The sequence below is a fragment of the Mycteria americana genome, chromosome 6 (assembly GCF_035582795.1).
Source record: "Mycteria americana isolate JAX WOST 10 ecotype Jacksonville Zoo and Gardens chromosome 6, USCA_MyAme_1.0, whole genome shotgun sequence".
Lineage (NCBI taxonomy): Eukaryota > Metazoa > Chordata > Aves > Ciconiiformes > Ciconiidae > Mycteria > Mycteria americana.
This window is the reverse complement of record NC_134370.1, coordinates 790,593-808,149: the sequence shown is the minus strand read 5'-3', so window position 1 is coordinate 808,149 and position 17,557 is coordinate 790,593. Positions and strand designations below refer to the sequence as shown.

The 17,557-nt window shown below is 54.7% G+C and overlaps 1 protein-coding gene across 2 annotated transcripts in view; it reads left to right on the top strand.

The window, feature by feature from the left end:
- The first annotated feature begins 303 nt into the window (after positions 1–303).
- PWWP2B (PWWP domain containing 2B) overlaps positions 304–17,557 on the top strand; it is a 67,594-nt gene continuing 50,340 nt past the window's right edge. The window contains exons 1-2 of one of the 2 annotated variants that reach the window (XM_075504304.1): positions 304–570; positions 9,166–10,819. In XM_075504304.1, the coding sequence (XP_075360419.1) occupies positions 416–570; positions 9,166–10,801 (1,791 nt within the window). In that variant the 5' untranslated portion in view covers positions 304–415 and the 3' untranslated portion in view covers positions 10,802–10,819. The remainder of the gene's footprint in view (positions 571–9,165; positions 10,820–17,557) is intronic. The other variant, XM_075504303.1, reaches the window with a different exon arrangement.

The following is a 17,557-nucleotide window of genomic DNA, read 5'->3' as shown; positions in this document are numbered from 1 at the left end:
GAAGGGGCGGGGCGGGGCGACCAGCCCCCGCCCCCTATGGCCGCGCCCCCGCCAGGCTGGGGCCGGCGCGCGGCGCGGCCGCCAGGGGGCGGGCGGGGCCGGCCGGGAGCGCCCGCCCCGCCCCGCCCCGCCCCGCCCCGCCCGGCCCCGCCCCGCCCGGCCCGCGCACGTGCGCGGCAGCCCCGCCCGCAGCGCGGCAGGGCCGGTCCGGCGGGGCAGGGGGCGCTGGGCCGCCCGCGGCTGCGGGGGCGGCGCCCTGACGTCACGCACCTACGGCAGCGGCGGCCGCGGGGCGCCCGCACCGTGAGGTCATCGCGCGGCGCGGCCCGGCCCGGCCCGGCCCCAGCGGCCGCCGCCGGCGGGGGAGGGGCGCGGCGCGGCGCGGCGGGGCGGCGGCGGCGGCGGCAGCGGCAGCATGGCCGAGGCGGCGGCGGAGGCGGGGGCGCCGTCGCCGCGGGTGGGCGCGTGGCTGCCGGTGCTGGTGGAGCAGATGGTGAACGACACGCTGGTGGTCACGCTGAGCTGCGGAGAGCGCCGCTTCACCGGCGTCCTGCTCGACTGCACCAAGAAGTACGGGTGGCGGCGGCGGCGGCGGCGGGGGGAGGGGGACCGGGACGGGGAGTGGGACTGCGACCGCGGGGGGGGGGCGGCCTTGCGCCGGGCCGGACCGGGCCGGGCCGAGGGGAGCGCGGCGGGGGCAGCGGGGACGGCCCGGGGCGCCGCGGCCCGGCCCGGCGGCCCGGCCGGGGTCGGAGGCCCCGCGCTGCCCCCGCCGCCGGCGGCGCTCGCCCTTTGTTCGCCCGGGGCGGCCCGGCCCGGCGGGAACAAAGCGGCCCGGGGCCGCCTGCGGGCGGGAGCAGGGCCCGGCCGGGGCGGGGGTGGCGGTGCCGGTGCCGGTACCGTCTCGCCGCCGCCGGGGCCCACGGCGGGGCCGGTGCGGCGCGGGCGGCCCCGGAGCCCCGCGTGGGAGGCTGGGCCGCCCGGTGCCCCGGGGGCCGTGGGCCCTTCCGCGGTGAGCGGCGAGGCTCCGCCATGGCCCCCCCGCCCCGCCGGGGACGCGGCGGGGCCCGGCCGCTGCCTTCGCACAGGGCCCGGGGTGAGCGTGTCCCTGCCCCATGCTGCCCCCCGGCCCCGCTCCCGCCGCTGCGAGCACCCGCGACCTTGCGCCGCCCGCTCGCCCGCGGGAGGCGGCCGCAGCCCGGCTGGGTTCGCCCCCCTCTTCCCCTCTTCCCCTGCGTCGGCAGCGGCTCCGGAGCGGCACCGCGGGTTCCCCCGCCGCTGGAGCCCCCCGGAGCGCCCTGCGGCCGGGTGACCGCCCTCCATCCCATCCCTCCTGGGGGCCGTGCAGCGCCAGCCTGGCCGCTCCGCTCTTTCGCTTGGCCGTGGCCACGATTTCCAGGGGCTCCGGGAGTATCTTCCCTCCGGTTTCTTGTTTCGCTGTGACAGCAGCAGACCCCCCTGACCCTGTCTTCTGCCCCGGCGCGGCTGCGTGGACGGGTTGCACCGGCTCCGAAGAGGTCGAGATCCCCTCTGACACGGATCTCCTCTAATGGCGGGCCTGAAAGGCCTGTCCTTCTGAAGGGTAGGGAAGACCTTCACGCAGCAGATGCTTTATTTCGAAACGATACTAACTCTTCAGGCATGTTTAAGCGCACTGACGGTGGGTACCGCCGTCCCAAGGACCAACGCGCCGGAGCTGGCCGGCTTTGGGCCGTGTTGAAGTTAAGAAGAGAGGTTTGGCTTCTGTCCGCTCAGTAAATGAATTGTCAGGTTAGCGCTGGGTAGGAGTACAGCCAGCTTCACCTCTGTAATTCTTCTTAGAAGATGTACGAAGCAAGGCTTCTGAACTTAATTTTCATAGTTTATTTAGTCTCAAATGGCTATCCCAGAAAATTGGAGCCAGATTTTCAGAAGTATTCAGGCATCTGACTCTATTAAGAGTCTATAAACCCTGCTTGGTGCCTAGTTCCAGCCAAAGCGGTGAGCAGGAGGCATCTCTTCAGTCACTCCAGAAAGCCGGCTGTTTCTATCTTTTCACCTTCTAGTTGTTTTCCTCATTAGTGACAACGTTCACTTTTTTACCTGGGGTTTTACCCCTTACCTTTTTCTGTGATTTTTTTTCTTCTTTCTTCCCGCCTCTGCCCAGTGGATCCAAGAACCGACCAGACGGGTGTTTCCTCCCAGGCTTTAAGGTGCTGCTGGAGCCCGTCACTGCCCCAGCCCTGTTGCTGGTGACGCCGATCTCTGCTGGGGTGGCAGGGTGGCAGACGGCCCGCCGTCGCCTGAGCGGCGGAGTTGTCTCCGAGGGTTGGTGCTCGTTCCGCTGCCATCCCATCGACCGGGAGACCTACGGCTTGGCCGGGGGCTGCCGGACCTGCGGTGGGGATGCTGAGGCAGCGTCCTCCTTCCTGACTTGAAGTGGAATGAGGAGGGCAGAAAGAAGGCGTTTTGTTGATGTGTTTTAACTCACGAGTAGGATAGCTGCCCCCGTCTCCTCCCACCCACCCCAGTAATATCGTCTGAGATGATCAGACTTGTCTGCAGTGAAAGGTGAGCCTTCGGATGGGCCCAGCCTGCCCCCGAGCTTACACAGGGATGGGATTGCTGCTCCCTCTCGCCGCCTGAAGAGGCTGAAATCTTTGAGCGGGCCAGTTTCGTAGCCCATTGGTACGGTAGCGCTGCTTCAGGTAGAGAAATGGGAGGAAAAGCAGTCCGGCTTCTGGGTGCTGCCTGGCACTGCATTTTAATCACCGCTTTAGGGCTGCGGTGCAGCGGGAGCACATCCCGCCTGCCTCTCCAGGAGCCCTGGGTAGACATCTTGCAGCGCTGGGAGGAGAGCCTCTCCCCGCGGGGCCGGGGGCCCAGGCGGTGGGCCAGGAGGTCTCTCCCCTTCGGGTGTCGAGCAGAACTTGAACACAGAGCAACTGCTGGGGCTGCATCCCATCCGCGTGGTCCTGGGCGCTGGCTGGCCTGTGATCACCATAGTAAGCCTGCGACACGGTGGCCGACACGTGGCTGGAGAGCCACGGCCTCTGACCGTGCCTGGTCAACAGGAAGGAAGCGCGGTATGCGAGGCGAGTGCCTGGCTGGTGGACCTTAGCGACTGGGTACGCACGAGGCTGAAAGCGCCTCCTCCGCTGCAGCGACCCTGAATTGGGGATGTGGAGAGGAGAGGAGGTCTCGCCCCTCACGCTGACAGCAGAACACAGGCGTCAGTCTGCTAGGGGTTGGAAGGTCGAGATGTGTCCCAAAGGCGGTAGGAATTTGTCAGCTTGGTGCTGAACTCTGAAGGCCCCAGAGCTACTCCAAAACAGGGACGTGGCAAAAGTGTTTTCCCTCCTCCTCCCCGCTGGCACGCTGATGGAGAGAGGCCTCTCGCTGGCCTGCGCCCTGTGCCTGTGCCCCGGCAGCAGTCGGTGCCGTGCGGGCGGTGCCGCCCCGCCGCAGAGGGGGCCCTGCAGGGTGGTGGGGTGGGACTGGCAGGAGACGAGCAACCAGAGTGGGTTGTTTTACCTGTACAAAAAGAGGGGAGAACCCCAAAAGAAAGAGAAGGAAAGCATCTATGGTGGCTCCTCGGCTTTCTTTTATGTTTTAAACTGGTTTTGGCATTACGTAGAGGATGAATTTGTCTTATTTCTCCTAAAACATAGCGGGTGACATGGGGAGCTGAGCAGGAGGCAGGCCTGCGACCCCGAGCACCCAGGCAGCTGGCAGATCCCTCTCCATCCAGGTCCCACCGTCGGACTCCCGTTATTTTAGCCACAAAGAAGCAGGCGCGGGTTTGAACCCGAAACCGCCTGCCTGGGTTTGCGGGGCTCAGCCTGCAGGCAGCTTGCGTGGGAAGCGGGAGTGGCTGCGGGCAGGACCCTGCCTGCCTGCAGCCTGCCTGCAGCCTGCCTTCTCCCTTGTGCGCCGGTCTGCCTGCAGCCTGCCTGCAGCCTGCCTTCTCCCCTGTGCACTGGCCGGCCTGCCTGCCTGCTGCCTGCCTGCAGCCTGCCTGCAGCCTGCCTTCTCCCCTGTGCACTGGCCAGCCTGCCTGCTGCCTGCCTGCAGCCTGCCTTCTCCCCTGTGCACCGGTCTGCCTGCAGCCTGCCTCTCCCCTGTGCCTTTGGGAACAGTGGGATGTAGTTAAAAATACATGCCTGACTTTTCCAATAGCTGTGGAATTATTTGAAGAAAAAATGGTTATTGGCTTCCTACAGGCATCCCTGTTTGACCACAGCCTCGGCAGTGCACGCAGCAAGTACCAGCACTTCTTATCGAGTGACTGACAGTTACGTTGTTCTAATAAATTCACTCCTCTAGACAGTAGGCTACGTAGCATCCATGCTCACGAGATTTGAGTGCATCTTGACTGCAGTTAAGTGTTTTTGATAACAAGACTTGGCAATTTTGTTGCAACTGAACTTATAATTAGTTGGTTTTTAATTATGCATGAGTACAAATTGGAGGACGATGTCTTCTGTTCCAAGCGGAGGTTGCATTGAGGTAACTTAGTCCATTTGGCCACGTCTGGCCCAGAAAGGGGGATTATAAACAGGGTGAAACCATATTCTGCAGTATTTCCTGATGCTTGTAATGCCTGCACATCCACTCGTGCCCCTAACCCACCTTCATCTGAGTCGAATGGGTTTAGATATGCAGAATCAGTAGTGACAGCAAGTAGAGAGAAATACCTTAACTACACCCAGATTTGTGCAAAAAAGTCTGGGTGATATCGGGAAAGCTAGTGAAACTGGTATTTCTCCTTGTGGTAAAAGTGAGGTGCCCTGGAAAGTGAAGTGTGTCAGATGAAACATCTCTTGTTCTGCAGTGGGTGGAAAGACACCGGCGCTGAGTCTTCTTGCAGGGAGCTGTGCCTGCGTGGAGGGCGGCTTCAGGCTGGGCGAGGGGGGCGGCAGCGGGGGGAGCGCTGCGGGCTGCGGGCACGGCCCCTGGCGAGCGCTCTCCAAGGGAAGGACTTAACCGCTTTTCCTTGGTCTTCCCGCGGCTGGAGGAGTCGGAAGGAGCTTGGTCTTCCAGCGCATCCCCATCAGGAGTACGTAGTGCGGAGGGATAGAGAAACCGAAAGCAGCCTTGGGTGACGGTGGTTGTTCGGTCGTGCTGAACAGGCGCTGCTGGCGCCTGGCGATGCGGTGATGAGGTACGAGATATCTGTGTGTGGCCTCTCTGGAGCTGTTTTCCTTCCCCTGTGCCTGAGAAAGGGATGGGGTGCATGTCACCGCGGGGGGGGCAGGCAGGCGGGTGGGCAGGACGGCAGAACTCTTCTTGCCTCTGCCCAGAACTGGCGTGGCAGGCAGACTGGAAGAGGGGTGTTTCCTCAGCAAAACTGATTTCTTAGCCTTCGGAGACACTTCCAGTATGAATGAAAAGAACTAGAGGCCCCTCGGGAGCAAGCGCATCCGTCACGCGTGCGGCCTGGCTGTGGCAGCGTGCCGGGACACCCCTGTGGTTACCTCGCGGCAGGCCTGGGCACCAGATTCCTGGTTGTCCTGGCTGGAGCCAGAGGCACTGCTGGAGGCGCTGCAGGGGCTGTCCTTTACCGTGGCTGCCCTCGCCGTCTGCCCGTAAGAGCGCCTGGTCCGGGGAGCACGGCTGCCGCAGGAGGTGCTGGGTGCCCTGCTGAAGCTCCCCGAGGCCGGGACGCTTGTGAGCGCCGGCAGGGAGAGGAGGGAGGGAGGCTGGGAGCTCCTGCTGCGCTGCCGCTGCACCGTGGAGCTCCAGCACAGGAAGGCATGCCGGGCAGGCAGCGGGGGTCCCAAGCCCAGAACAGGGCAGGAAGGACATAGCCACTTAGCACACCGGCCTGCCTGTTTTACCATTCGCGGCGCCCCGTGCTGGGCCGTGCAGAGCGTGGCTCTCCCTGGTGCTGTTGGATGCCGTGGCGGGATGCAGGGTGCCGTGGCGGGCTGCCTGCCCCAGCACCAGCGCAGGCCGCCGTGCCACAGCCATGGTGCTGCATACCCAGCACCAGCCGCCGTGCCACAGCAGGATTTGCAGAGCTCATCTGTCGCTGCCCCTGCCAGGCCGTGGCCCTCCCTGCCAGAGCCGCTACCTGGGCATGCAGAAGCCGCTGCTGTCGAAAATGAATCTTAAGCTGCTTTGTTGTTCAGCCTGGCAGTTCGTGTAATCCCTCGGACAAGGCAGGTGGTGTATTTTCTCTCAGGCATCTGGGGCTACTGCATCTTTGGGCAGAAAAGCTGCTGAAGCGATGCCCTGGCACGGGGCGGTGACTGGTTCTGGGTGAGGCGGCCCCGCCGCGGGGGGCTCTTCCTGGTCGTTTGGGTTTTCTTCCTTGTATTTTTGTAGCAGGTCTAAAGTAGCAGGACCCTGGCCTAGAAGGCTTCTGGTTAAAACGGCTTGACAGCCGCCACGCTTCTCTGAAGCGCCTGTCACGAGCTGCCTGCCCGGCGCAGGCCTGCGCCCTGCTGTCCCCGCCGGCCTGCGGCCCCTCGCCAGGCAGAGCGGGAGGGCTGCCGAGCCCCACGGCTGCTTCCGGGGCCGCTGTGGTCCGAGTTAGCCTTAGGCCAGGGCCGTGCGATGGCAGCAGGGCACGGGCACCCGCGTCTTTTGCCCCACTGCGCTCCCTAGGGAGGGCATTGACCCACGCGCTGCCGTGAGGCTGGGGCCTGCGGGAGCGCGTTCCTGTGGCAAGGTGGGCCGTTTCAAACCCAGCGGGGTTACAACGTGCTAATACGTTAACTTCACAAGCGTAAATCATCCCGTGAAGTTAACCTTTGAGTGCTTCGCTTCTGCCAAGCGAGAAACTGTGTGCCACGCCGGGTCCCCGGGAAGGATTTGTGGATGTGAGGGACCTGCCTGCACGTTTGCCTGCTCGAGCCAGGCTGTGGAAGGCAGGCTGTGGAAACTCCCCCGTGCTAGCGGGTGGAAGGAGAACGATGGCTGGCGAGGAGGGGAATGGGGGAATGCGGCATCCTAAACTAAAACTAGTGTTTGGTCTGTAACTGTTCTCCATGTCTCTGTGGCTTCTTCATGGCTCACCCATGCAGCATTTTGTTGTTATTAAAAAAGGGCTTGCCTGCAGGAGCAGAGGGAGCTGGGCTTGTCTCCACGCGAGGAACAGAAAACTTGTACGGTTTTCTGGTGTGACCAAGTTAGACAGTCTCATTGCATGAAATAACCAAAATTTATAGCCAGAGCTTCGGAAATTATATCACTTTTGGTTGTTTTATGAACGATGCTGACATCTTTGTTTGGCTGTACAAACTGTACTTACTTTCTTGGTTGTCGTTTGAAAGACACCTACATTCTCAGTTGTCTCGGTTTAAAAAAAACCTCTTGGAACAAAAACATTTTGTTCCAAATTACACAGTTTCAACAGCGTAATCCTCTTGACTCACTAGCATTCTAACTTGGAGCTTCCCAGTTAAACTGAACTGTCATCTAAACAGCAAGTTCTTGCATTCTTACTCTTCGAATACTGGGAAAAGACTTTTCAGAGCCCAGAAAACTCAGTGGTTCTTTTTATTTCAGAGGAGGGCAGTGACTTGGTACCAGAGTCAGACTAATTCCTGCTTGCTTAGTTTATGCAAGCTTTATTTTTAAACTTGGTGTGGGAGTCTTCATGGAAATCAGGTGAGAGAGATACAGTCTGTAGTTGTCTGAGAAAAGGAGAATGAAGCCAGTGGATTAGAGCCATTTTAAATGGAATCCATGTTCCCCCTTCTCCTGTGATCTGCTTAAAAAGCCCTGCTCTTCTTGTCGCTGATCTCGGGTGGTACGTGCTTTGGTAACGCGGCGTTCTGGTGCTCCTGGGCAGGAGACGCCTCCTCGCCTGGGCCTGGGGGGAAGTGATGTTTTTAGTGATGTTTTCAGGGTCCTTCCCACAGCAAGGTGACGGGGCCTGAGGGCAGAGCTGGGGAAGGCGCCGGGGGCTGGGTGGAGGCAGGAGGAGGCTCCTCTCCATCGGCGAACCCGTGGCGGTGACTTTGTGCTCCTCCTGGTAAGGGCATGTGTGACAGAGTGGATGCCTTCAACTTCCCTTGGTGCCCTTCTGCGTAATGGTTGCCAGAGTCGTCCTCTCTGCGGCATGACCAAGAAACTCCCCCGTGCTAGCGGGTGGAAGGAGAACGATGGCTGGCGAGGAGGGGAATGGGGGAATGCGGCATCCTAAACTAAAACTAGTGTTTGGTCTGTAACTGTTCTCCATGTCTCTGTGGATTCTTCATGGCTCACCCATGCAGCATTTTGTTGTTATTAAAAAAGCTGAAGCATTTCACTGATTTCACTGTACTCTCTACAGAAGTATCTCTGGAAAGCCAAGGCAGTGAGCGTTGCCCATTCTGAGTTGGTGTTTCAGGGCAAATATTTGTCCAAGTGCTGTGTTAGCATAATATTTCTAATGTCAGGCCAAGGGCATAAATTCTGGTGCAGAAACCCAGAGACATGAGTCGCAGTTGTGTGTTTCAGTGGATTTGCTTTTGCCAATGTCTGTGCAAGATATTGTATCCAGACTTCGGTAGCCTGTGATGAGACTTGGCATTGAACGATAGTGCATCATCATTCTTAATCTTGCTATTCTGAAGTAGTAGTTTTAACAAATAAAGTCATATAGGGAGAGACGGGGGGCAGAGAAGCAGAGCTGTGTACCGGTGGACCTGTGGCTTGACAGTGCAAGTTACAGACCCAAGTCAGGTTGTTCAGATTCTGAATGAGAAGCTGAAAGATCAGCCGTGCAAGTACAGGGTGAAGAAGGGAAGTTTAACAGCTCCCAGAAGGCTTGCATAATCTGTATCACAGCCCTCCCCGTGGCTTTACCAGCCTGCTGATAAAATAAACTGCTTTGTGTGATAAAACTTAAAACTTCTTAGAGAAAAACTTTGTGCAAAGAGTTCATGGAAATAGAGATTTTGATCTCTGTGCCTTTTCTTGAAGAAGAGTAGGATACCTTTCCTAAATTTTGAAATGCTGTTATTTTTTTCCAGTGGCAGAATTGGCTGCCTTGTCGTAAGTCAAGGGAAAATGCTGTGTTCTTTGTATGTGGGAGTTGTAGGGTTTGGGTTTTGCTGTTGGTTTTTTGTTTGGTTTGGTTTTTTTAAAAAAGAAACTAGCATGTTTTTTATACGTAGTCCTCCCAGAGAAGCACCTTTGAAATATCCTGACTCTCTGTCTCTTTCCCTCCCTGTCCTTCTCACCCCGTTTTAGATCCGGATTGTTCTGTCTCCCGTCCTCCTTCCCCAAGCACGAGGACCCTCCTGCTGACGCTTGCGCTAACGGAGTTGCTGACGGAGGAGATGCTGTGCAGGGTGAGACGGAGCCGCAGCCCGCTGGTGAAAAGCCTCCCAAAGGAAACGGTGATGAGCAAGTACCCCCCCTCCTGCCTCCCCCGCCGCCCGGCAGCCTTCCTCCTTACCCCCCCTACTTCGAGGGAGCTCCCTTTCCTCGTCCGCTATGGCTACGGCACACGTACAACCAGTGGGTTCCTCAGCCACCGCCACGGACTATAAAGAGGACGAGGAGGCGCTTGTCGCGGAATAGAGACCCGGGAAGGCTCATCATGAGCACTATCAGGCTGCGGCCAAGGCAGGTGCTCTGTGAGAAGTGTAAAAACACTCTGAACCCTGAGGATGCGAACACAGCTAGGCAGAACGCTAAAACCAGGAGGAAGCTGAGCATTCAGGACAAAGAGCAGAAAAAGCACAGTGACTCCGACTACCCGGAGAAAAGGAACAAAAGAGAAAAGAGAGAGGATGACAAGTTTTCTGGGGAACTAGTACATCGAACACCAGTTATAAAAATATCCTACAGTACTCCACAAGGGAAAGGCGAAGTTGTAAAAATCCCTTCCCGGGTTCACGGTTCAGTCAAACCGTTTTGTCCAGAGCGAATATTGCAGAACGGAGGGGAGGACCAAGAGGAGACCAGAGACTCTGAACGGTGTCGAGAAACCAAATGTTTAATGGACAAGTCAGCAGGCAGCCAGCTTGCTTCCATTCCAAAACTGAAGCTCACGCGGCCCGTGCATTCCAGTGCGGATGTCCCACCCCCAAAGATACGGCTGAAGCCCCATCGCATAAATGATGGTCAGAGTGTTTCAATTTATAAGGCAGAACTTATTGATGAAATAAATGTTCTTCAGAACAGCAGGGAGTCCAATCCTGGCACATTTTACAATGATGAATCCACAGACAGAAGTTTAGCTGAGATGTCTTCAGGGAGTTCAGGTGAAGATGAGGACTTTAAAAGATTTCCCCAAGGTAAAGATGGACATGATAACTTGGCTTTCCTTATGAATTATCGTAAAAGAAAAGCAGATTCTTCTAGCTTATCAGTGTGTAGTAATGACAGTCTAGACGAATCCAAGTCTTCTAGTTCAGAAGTAACATCACCAGAAATGTGTGACTTTTTGCCTGGTGATGATGCATCCGTCTCCTCATCTTCAAAAGATGAGCGTAAAATTGTGCCGCCACTAACAGTTAGACTGCATACCCAAAGTGTGTCTAAATGTGTCACAGAAGATGGAAGAACTGTTGCAGTGGGGGATATTGTTTGGGGTAAAATTCATGGTTTTCCATGGTGGCCAGCACGTGTTCTTGACATAAACCTTAGCCAGAAGGAAAACGGGGAACCTTCGTGGCGAGAAGCTAAAGTATCATGGTTTGGTTCTCCAACGACTTCATTCTTATCTGTTTCAAAACTCTCTCCTTTCTCTGAATTTTTCAAACTGAGATTTAATCGCAAGAAGAAAGGGATGTATCGGAAAGCTATCACAGAAGCTGCAAAGGCAGTAGAGCATCTGACTCCAGAAATAAGAGATCTCTTAACACAGTTTGAGACATAACTTTGCCTCCAGTACCAGGTGAGTGCTTGCTGGACTAATGCTTCCCATGAAAAACCTCCTTGTGTTTTTTAACCTACGTTCCACTGTTCGTTTGCATTTGTTTTTCCTTAAAAACTGAGGTGGACAGTTGTTAAACTTAAATGCCTGGCTGTTAGTTGGTGGTGGTAATTTCAGAGGTGATAAGAGCCTTTAGTTCCAAACCTTTTTGGGGGCTGTCAGAATTGGAGCCCCTGCTCTCAGAGGGGAGTACAAAGCAGTTGGCACTGGGAGGACGCAAGCATCGCTTGCTCAAAGAGCTAATAAAATTGTAGTCACGTATTAGTGCCGTTTACAGCTAGGATGTGGCGAGTATTGAGGATACTTCATTTGCGTCAATACTAATCCTGCATGGCTGAAGGACTAATAGCTCCTAGACTTTAATTTTCTTTGAAATACCTCTTGGTTCAAAGAACTAAAACTCTTCTTGGGATTGAGATTATATTTATCATATCTAGGTACTGATGCCCAGCAGTTACCCGTCACAGTTAAGGGCCCTTGGAGGCCCTCTGCTCCCCTGCAGTTTCTCTGACCCCTCTGGTATTGACTTCTTATGAAGGCACTTTCTTTATGGCTCTTCAAAATGATTGTACCAAAAACTGTCTTTAATGGGGGAAGAGTATTTCAACATTTCTCACAGCACTCAGGGTTTGGCTTGTGTCTGAAATGTTGGTGCGTTGCTGGGGAATGGCCTGTATCATCAAATTAAATTCTTTTGGGCTTCACCTGCAACCTCTTTGAGGACATAAGGTGGGAACACAAATGTGGGAGCTGATTCTCTGTACTGCCTCCAGGTTTTGCTTTTACTGGTTGCAAGTGTGGAGGGGGATGGGACTCCCTTTCTCATCAACCAGTCAAAACTTTGCCCAGGATGAAAATTTGGTACCTAAAAATACAGGATGTGGTGTGACTGGGAATAGAAATGCCATCTGTAATTTCAGTTGATGCTGCCTACTACACTGCCCTCGGTGGAATCCAGGGGAAAACTCCAGCAACTTGAATAAGATCTAGAATTGTTTCACGACCTTCCAGTCATCACTATCTAGACAAGACCTCATCTGTGATACTGTTAAACACGGGGAGGGATAACTTTTCGTCTGAAAACCATAACTAATCATTAGGAAGAGTCTTGTTGTCAAAGGTCTTGCTTTATACGCTGTGGTTCATTATGTTGTCCCCTAAATTTTTCTGCTCTTTTTTGTGCTAGAAGGACTGCATGTACACAAGCCGCTACCACTCCTGCTGTAGACTGTCTGTTCTTTTCTGAGCTATTTTAATGCCATGGGACTACGATGGTCAGTGCTCATGGAAATCCTGAGGGGGAAAAAGGATTTTTTTTTTTTTTTTTTTTTTTTTGTACCCTCTGTCAGGGAACTTCACCACTTGCTTGAGTGGGACGAAGGACTTGATTTGCTTGAGTTATTATTCCACCCCAGCAAGCCTGGCTGGAGTAAATAATCAGAGCGTGGCATATTCAGCCTGTGTGCTCAAGGTGCCTGGATGACTGGACACTCGAGCAAGTAAAAATGTATAACCGCAGCAGCAGCATCTAAGCTTCATCCTTGATCTTGCCCCTTCAAATGCTGCTTAACTCTGGCTAAAGACTTTATTATATCAAGAGCGTTTGGATTGGACCCAAATTCCTGTTAGCTAGGACTGGAGTATAAATAAACCTGATGCCCAGAATACGCTGTCCCCGCCAGTGAAAGAATCATGGTCAAGATCCATCGCTCCTGTACGAACAGTACTCTATTTAAAGGAGCAGCAAAGCTTCATCCTTCTTCTGAGCTGTCTTCACTGTGTGTGTATGGGCAGTTTGGGGCAGCTTCAGCAGGACGGACGTCGTCACTGTCACTGACAGCGGTCTTTGCTGTTGGGAGCTCCGGGCGGGCTGGTATGCCACGTCTGGTGGCGTCTGGGGAAGGGGCAGGGTGAAGAAGCACCTAATGCTTCGGATCAGTTGGATTGGCCATGCCAGCCAGTCCACGTGGAGCAGGAAAGCGTGTGGCCAAGAGGAGCTCAAAGTCCAGACCTGGAAGTCAAAAGGGGAGGATGTTTGCCCAAGCATATTAGCCTAAGGCAAACGCTGCCTGTTCTTACCAGCAGGACCAGTGCAGATGTGGTGCTAACAGTAGGACCCGGCCATGAGATGCGGGGTGAAAGACCGTAGGGCAGGGCCTCGAGAAGGAAAAGAAGCATGTGCTCCAGAGGAGACCTGGGTTATTGCAGACACGGTGGGTATCTGAGCCATAGGTATGGAGCAGAAGGGGCAGAGCAGGTCCATAAACTGGGGGAAAGAAGAAAATGTTGAGAATAAGAAGAAAACGGTGGGATGGCCTGGATTAGGCCAGACCCTTCCTTCCCTGTACTCTTCCGCCAAACCTCTCCATGTATGTATGGGTATATAGGTAGATTTAACACCTATTGCCATTTCGTTGGCCTCCGTCAGCTGCCTTTCCACGGATGATTTTCTGCCTTACACGTGTCTGAGGTGAGCTGCCAACCCAGTCTGCCTGTCTGGAGATGGTATAATAGCTGGATAAACAACTGCAGTTGCTCAAACCTAGAAAAGCAGAACAAAACTTCCCACGTTCCACGTGTCCCATTTACTTAGATTCCCTATCAGACCAGCATGTCTAGTGTTTTGGTACATCACTTACAGAACAATTCACTATTTCGGAGACTCGCACTGTATCTAATTTTCTCCATTCAGGAGGATTGAATTTTATTGCTTTCCTTGAATTTTCCTAAGGTGGAACTGAAATGTTTCCATCAGTTGCTCATGGACTGTTCTTTCCTGAAGGGTGTAAGTTAAGTTTTCACTAATGTTTGCAATTCCTGAGTCCTAGCACCACAATGACACTTGAGCTACAGTTAAATATCTGAAAGCTTTGAGGCCTTTTCAAGGCAGTACAGCCTTATATCTGGAAAGGAGTTTCTAAGAGCAGGCATCTGACTGGTAATATTGCATGTTGCCACTACAAATCTGTCGTGCTGTGGCTTCACCGGCAGCTGCACGAGGGCTTGTTATCGTTAGCGCAGGGCAAGAGCGAGAGTCCAGGAGGTGCCTTCAGCAGCAGCACTTTGCTAGCGCTGCTTGTGCTCATCCTGGGCACGGCAGAAGTTGTGACGGTTTCTGTTGCGCAGCTTTCTGCCTGGGGGCTTGCTGGCGCCGCAGAGACGCGGCTGCAGGGGCCGGGGGCACAGCTCGGCGCGCTGCCACGCGCGCCAGGAGAAGGCCAGAAGAAGCCGAGCCAGGTGTTCAGGGAGTCATGGTAGCGTCGCCAGGGATGGACGTCTGGGAGCCGTTTGCCCGGGGCAGTGCCGAGCTCCCAGTGGGGAAGCGGTGGCTGCCCGCGCAGCCCAGCTCCCGATGCCCTGCCTGTCCGTCCCCACAGAGGTGCCTTTGCTTCCCTCGGTCCTGTGGCATCGCGCCCGCCTTCCCTGTAACGGCCTTGGTGGCCGTGCTGCGGGTCTTCTCGGACGCTCGTCGTACGTCACCCATTTTGGCTGCAGGACTCTCTTCTCCAGAGCTGTTTCAGACGGGCAGAAAGTCTTTGGCGAGCTGGAGCGCTGCCTTCAGCATGCTGAGCACGTGTTTCTCAGCAGGGGCAGTAGGCCCGTGTGTGGGACCCGCTCCGAGAGCCACACCTGCAGGCTTCGGCACTCCTGCCTTGGCTTTTTTCTTGGGAATAAGAAAGTCTCCTGTGCTTTTGCATTTTGCTCTCTGTTCACTTCTGTGCTAATGTCATATTCGAACTTGCAGCTGGGTAAACTTCAAATTCCTTGAGCCAAACATCTTCCGCAGTGATGGGCACCCCAGCTTATTTCTGGTTTTATAACAAAGAGGTTTGCTGGCGTAGCCGGGGCGTTGCGCTCAGCTGCCAGAGGTGCGGTTGACGGCTGTGCGATGCAGCATGCTGAGCACACTCCTGGTCTGGAGGGGAACCTCTGCCCAGGGCAGGGACGGACGCTTCGGGCTGGTGTCACACGTGGTGTTGGGGACAAGCAGCGGATGGGGCCGCAGCTCCGGCTCTGCCACGGGCTGGGGCCCGGGACAGCAGGAGACCTGTGTTTCGGAAGGCCGCCCTGTCCCTGCTCCAGGGCGTGCATCGCGTGGTGGGATCGGGGGCTTTTCAAGGAGCGTGTGTTGCTCCGGCCCCGCTGCGCGGTGAGAGTGTTGGTCCGTGCAGGAAGGGGCCCTCGGCAGGCGGGGCAAACCCTGCAGTGCCCCAGGGCTGGGTCTCTTGCTCTGCTCTGTGATCCTCCTGAATGGCTCCTCATGACGATCTCCTCTCCCTGTCCGCAGCCCTTTCGTGCAGTAAAACTTTTTATAAAAACTGCCTGTAGATTTTCATATACATCTCTGCATGAAACAAGTTTACAATATGTATATTCATTTATTCAAATCCTTTATTCTTCTTCCCTCTCTTTATCCCCTCTACCCCCAAGCTGTGGCTGTGGAACCATTAAACTTGAAAATACTGGCTTTTGAAGGTTTTAATTTTACTGCTATTAGCTTAGAGCCTCAGTATCAGTACATTTAGCCATTCATCACATAAAGCACACTGCTACTATGTACAGCAAAATCAAAGCTTATTGCATACTTGCTATATATAGTAAGCTCTAACGTAAAATTTGGAACATTGGGTTATGACTTCACCTTCAAAGATGTTCAGGGCTTTGTATGTGCATGTAGCCAGTACTGCTTGCCAGCAGTTTATGAAGCAACATAAATCACTCTTCTTTTTCCTTTTGCCTCTTCTCTTCTGCTCTACCAGTGGCACAAAAAGGTTATATAACTTTATATAAAGTTGTGGCGGTGATTGCTGTGATAGCTAATTTTTTAAAAACACCTCCTTGGTCACGTGAAATATTTCAGCCCAGAAGATGAATGCTTGAGATTTTTTCTCGGCCTGGTTTCTAGATGGTTCAGTCAACTAAAACCAAGCATCCGACTTAATTACTGTTTCTCAGTCTTCCTCCAAACAGCTTGGAGTCGGCATCTCTGCATACTAATACAAAGTAGGAGAACAAGTCTAAAACATTGCATTGCATATGTTGTGCATTGTGTGCCCCAGCGCTGGGTGTCTGGAGCTGCACGTCTGGTGGCATCCTGCTGATTTTCCTGTTCCCAGAAGCACTTGCACATTTGGCTTGTGACCACTGCGACTGCATTTGGAGACGGATCTAGATCCGTGCTGCTTCTCCCTGGTTGTGCTCTCTGTTGCCCCTCTTTCCCTCTGTGCTCTGCTCCCAGGCGTATTTTTTGGAAATGCCAGCAGGCCATACATCGTGCTATTTCTAACTGCACACGAGCTGCGCAGATGCCCAAGAATGCGATCTGCTTACGTGAGCTGTAACCTCAGCTGCCGAAGGAGATTTGTGTCGACCAAAGGGCTTAACAACTCCCTTGGAAGCACGGCAAGCTGCTCTCTGGACTGAGGGTCTCCAAGCCCCATCTGAAGCTTTGGGCATCTGCTAGTTGTGCTAGCCGAGCGTGCCCACAGTGAGCGGAGACGGCGGGTGTCCCTCTGCGGTGTCACCAGCCCGCTGCGCGCTCGGTGCTGGTTGGATCTGTGCAGGAGCAGGGTCTGCGCCGGGGGCTCGGGGCGATGGGCGCTGTCAGGGGAGCGCGCGGGGGTCCAGGCTCCACAGAGCAGCCCCTTCCGCAGCGCTGCTTCCCGGGGTGGGAGAGACGGGCCGTGTCCACGTGGTGAGGAGAGCTGTCTGAACAAAGAGCCTGGAAACTTGCTGCTTTGAAAAGTTTTACAAATAATGTAAAAATGAAATTTCTGTAGCTTTTCCTGAACTGCCTTTGTTTAGTCGTTTCATTTGTAAACTCAAATGGAGGTGTCTAAAACTGCGGCTACAATTCCTCTTTTCATGGCGAGTGTGGCAGGGTGGGACCTCAGGCAGAGAGCTGGCTGACGTGCAGATTGGAGTGAGCAGCGCTGGTCAACCGGAGGGGAAAAGCCCTTGCTGAGGGAGTCCTCCTGCCTCTCCGGGTAAGGCTCAAAAGTTCATCCTACTTCTGTTGTGCTAAGCAGATACTTGCAAAGTGCTGAGCACCTCCAGCTGCACATACAGAAAGGCGACTTTGGGCCAAGAAGGAATAGGGGATTTTTGGAAACTTGGGGATGCTTGTAACTCTGAAGCAGAGGAATGAACAAGATCATGCGGTAGCCACGTGTTGTTAATGGCACATGCAGCCTCTTGGCTCATGAGGCCTGGTGACACGGATATTTCCCATTTTAATGCTCAGGTGTGAAAGGTAGGACTTTGAACCCAAAAATTGATGTGAAGACTCTTAAATGTCGAAAAAGTTGCAAACTGTTGTTTTTCAGCCTTGGTACGTGTTTTGTTTTTTCCGTAAGTACCCATCGCTGACACGGGGATCAAGGTGAACGGGAGTGTGTGGGCTGAGTGACAAACCCTAACTGCTGCCTAATAAAAGACTTAAGGAAGCTGCTTGCCTGTATCCTGCAAACTAGATGAGGATGAGCTGTTGCCTGGTTTATTTTTTTAAAATCTGCTTGATGCATCTGTTTTGCACTCTGTATGTACCTTTACAGAATGTGGGCTTTGCATTGGCTAGTTTATGAACTCTCGCACATCCTGAGGTTACATACATCTGAAATCTCGTGTCTGGCAATGACGACAGAGATGGGGCTTAATACCTCGACTTCTGTAGCGCTTCTGCTCTTCGTACCTACGGTC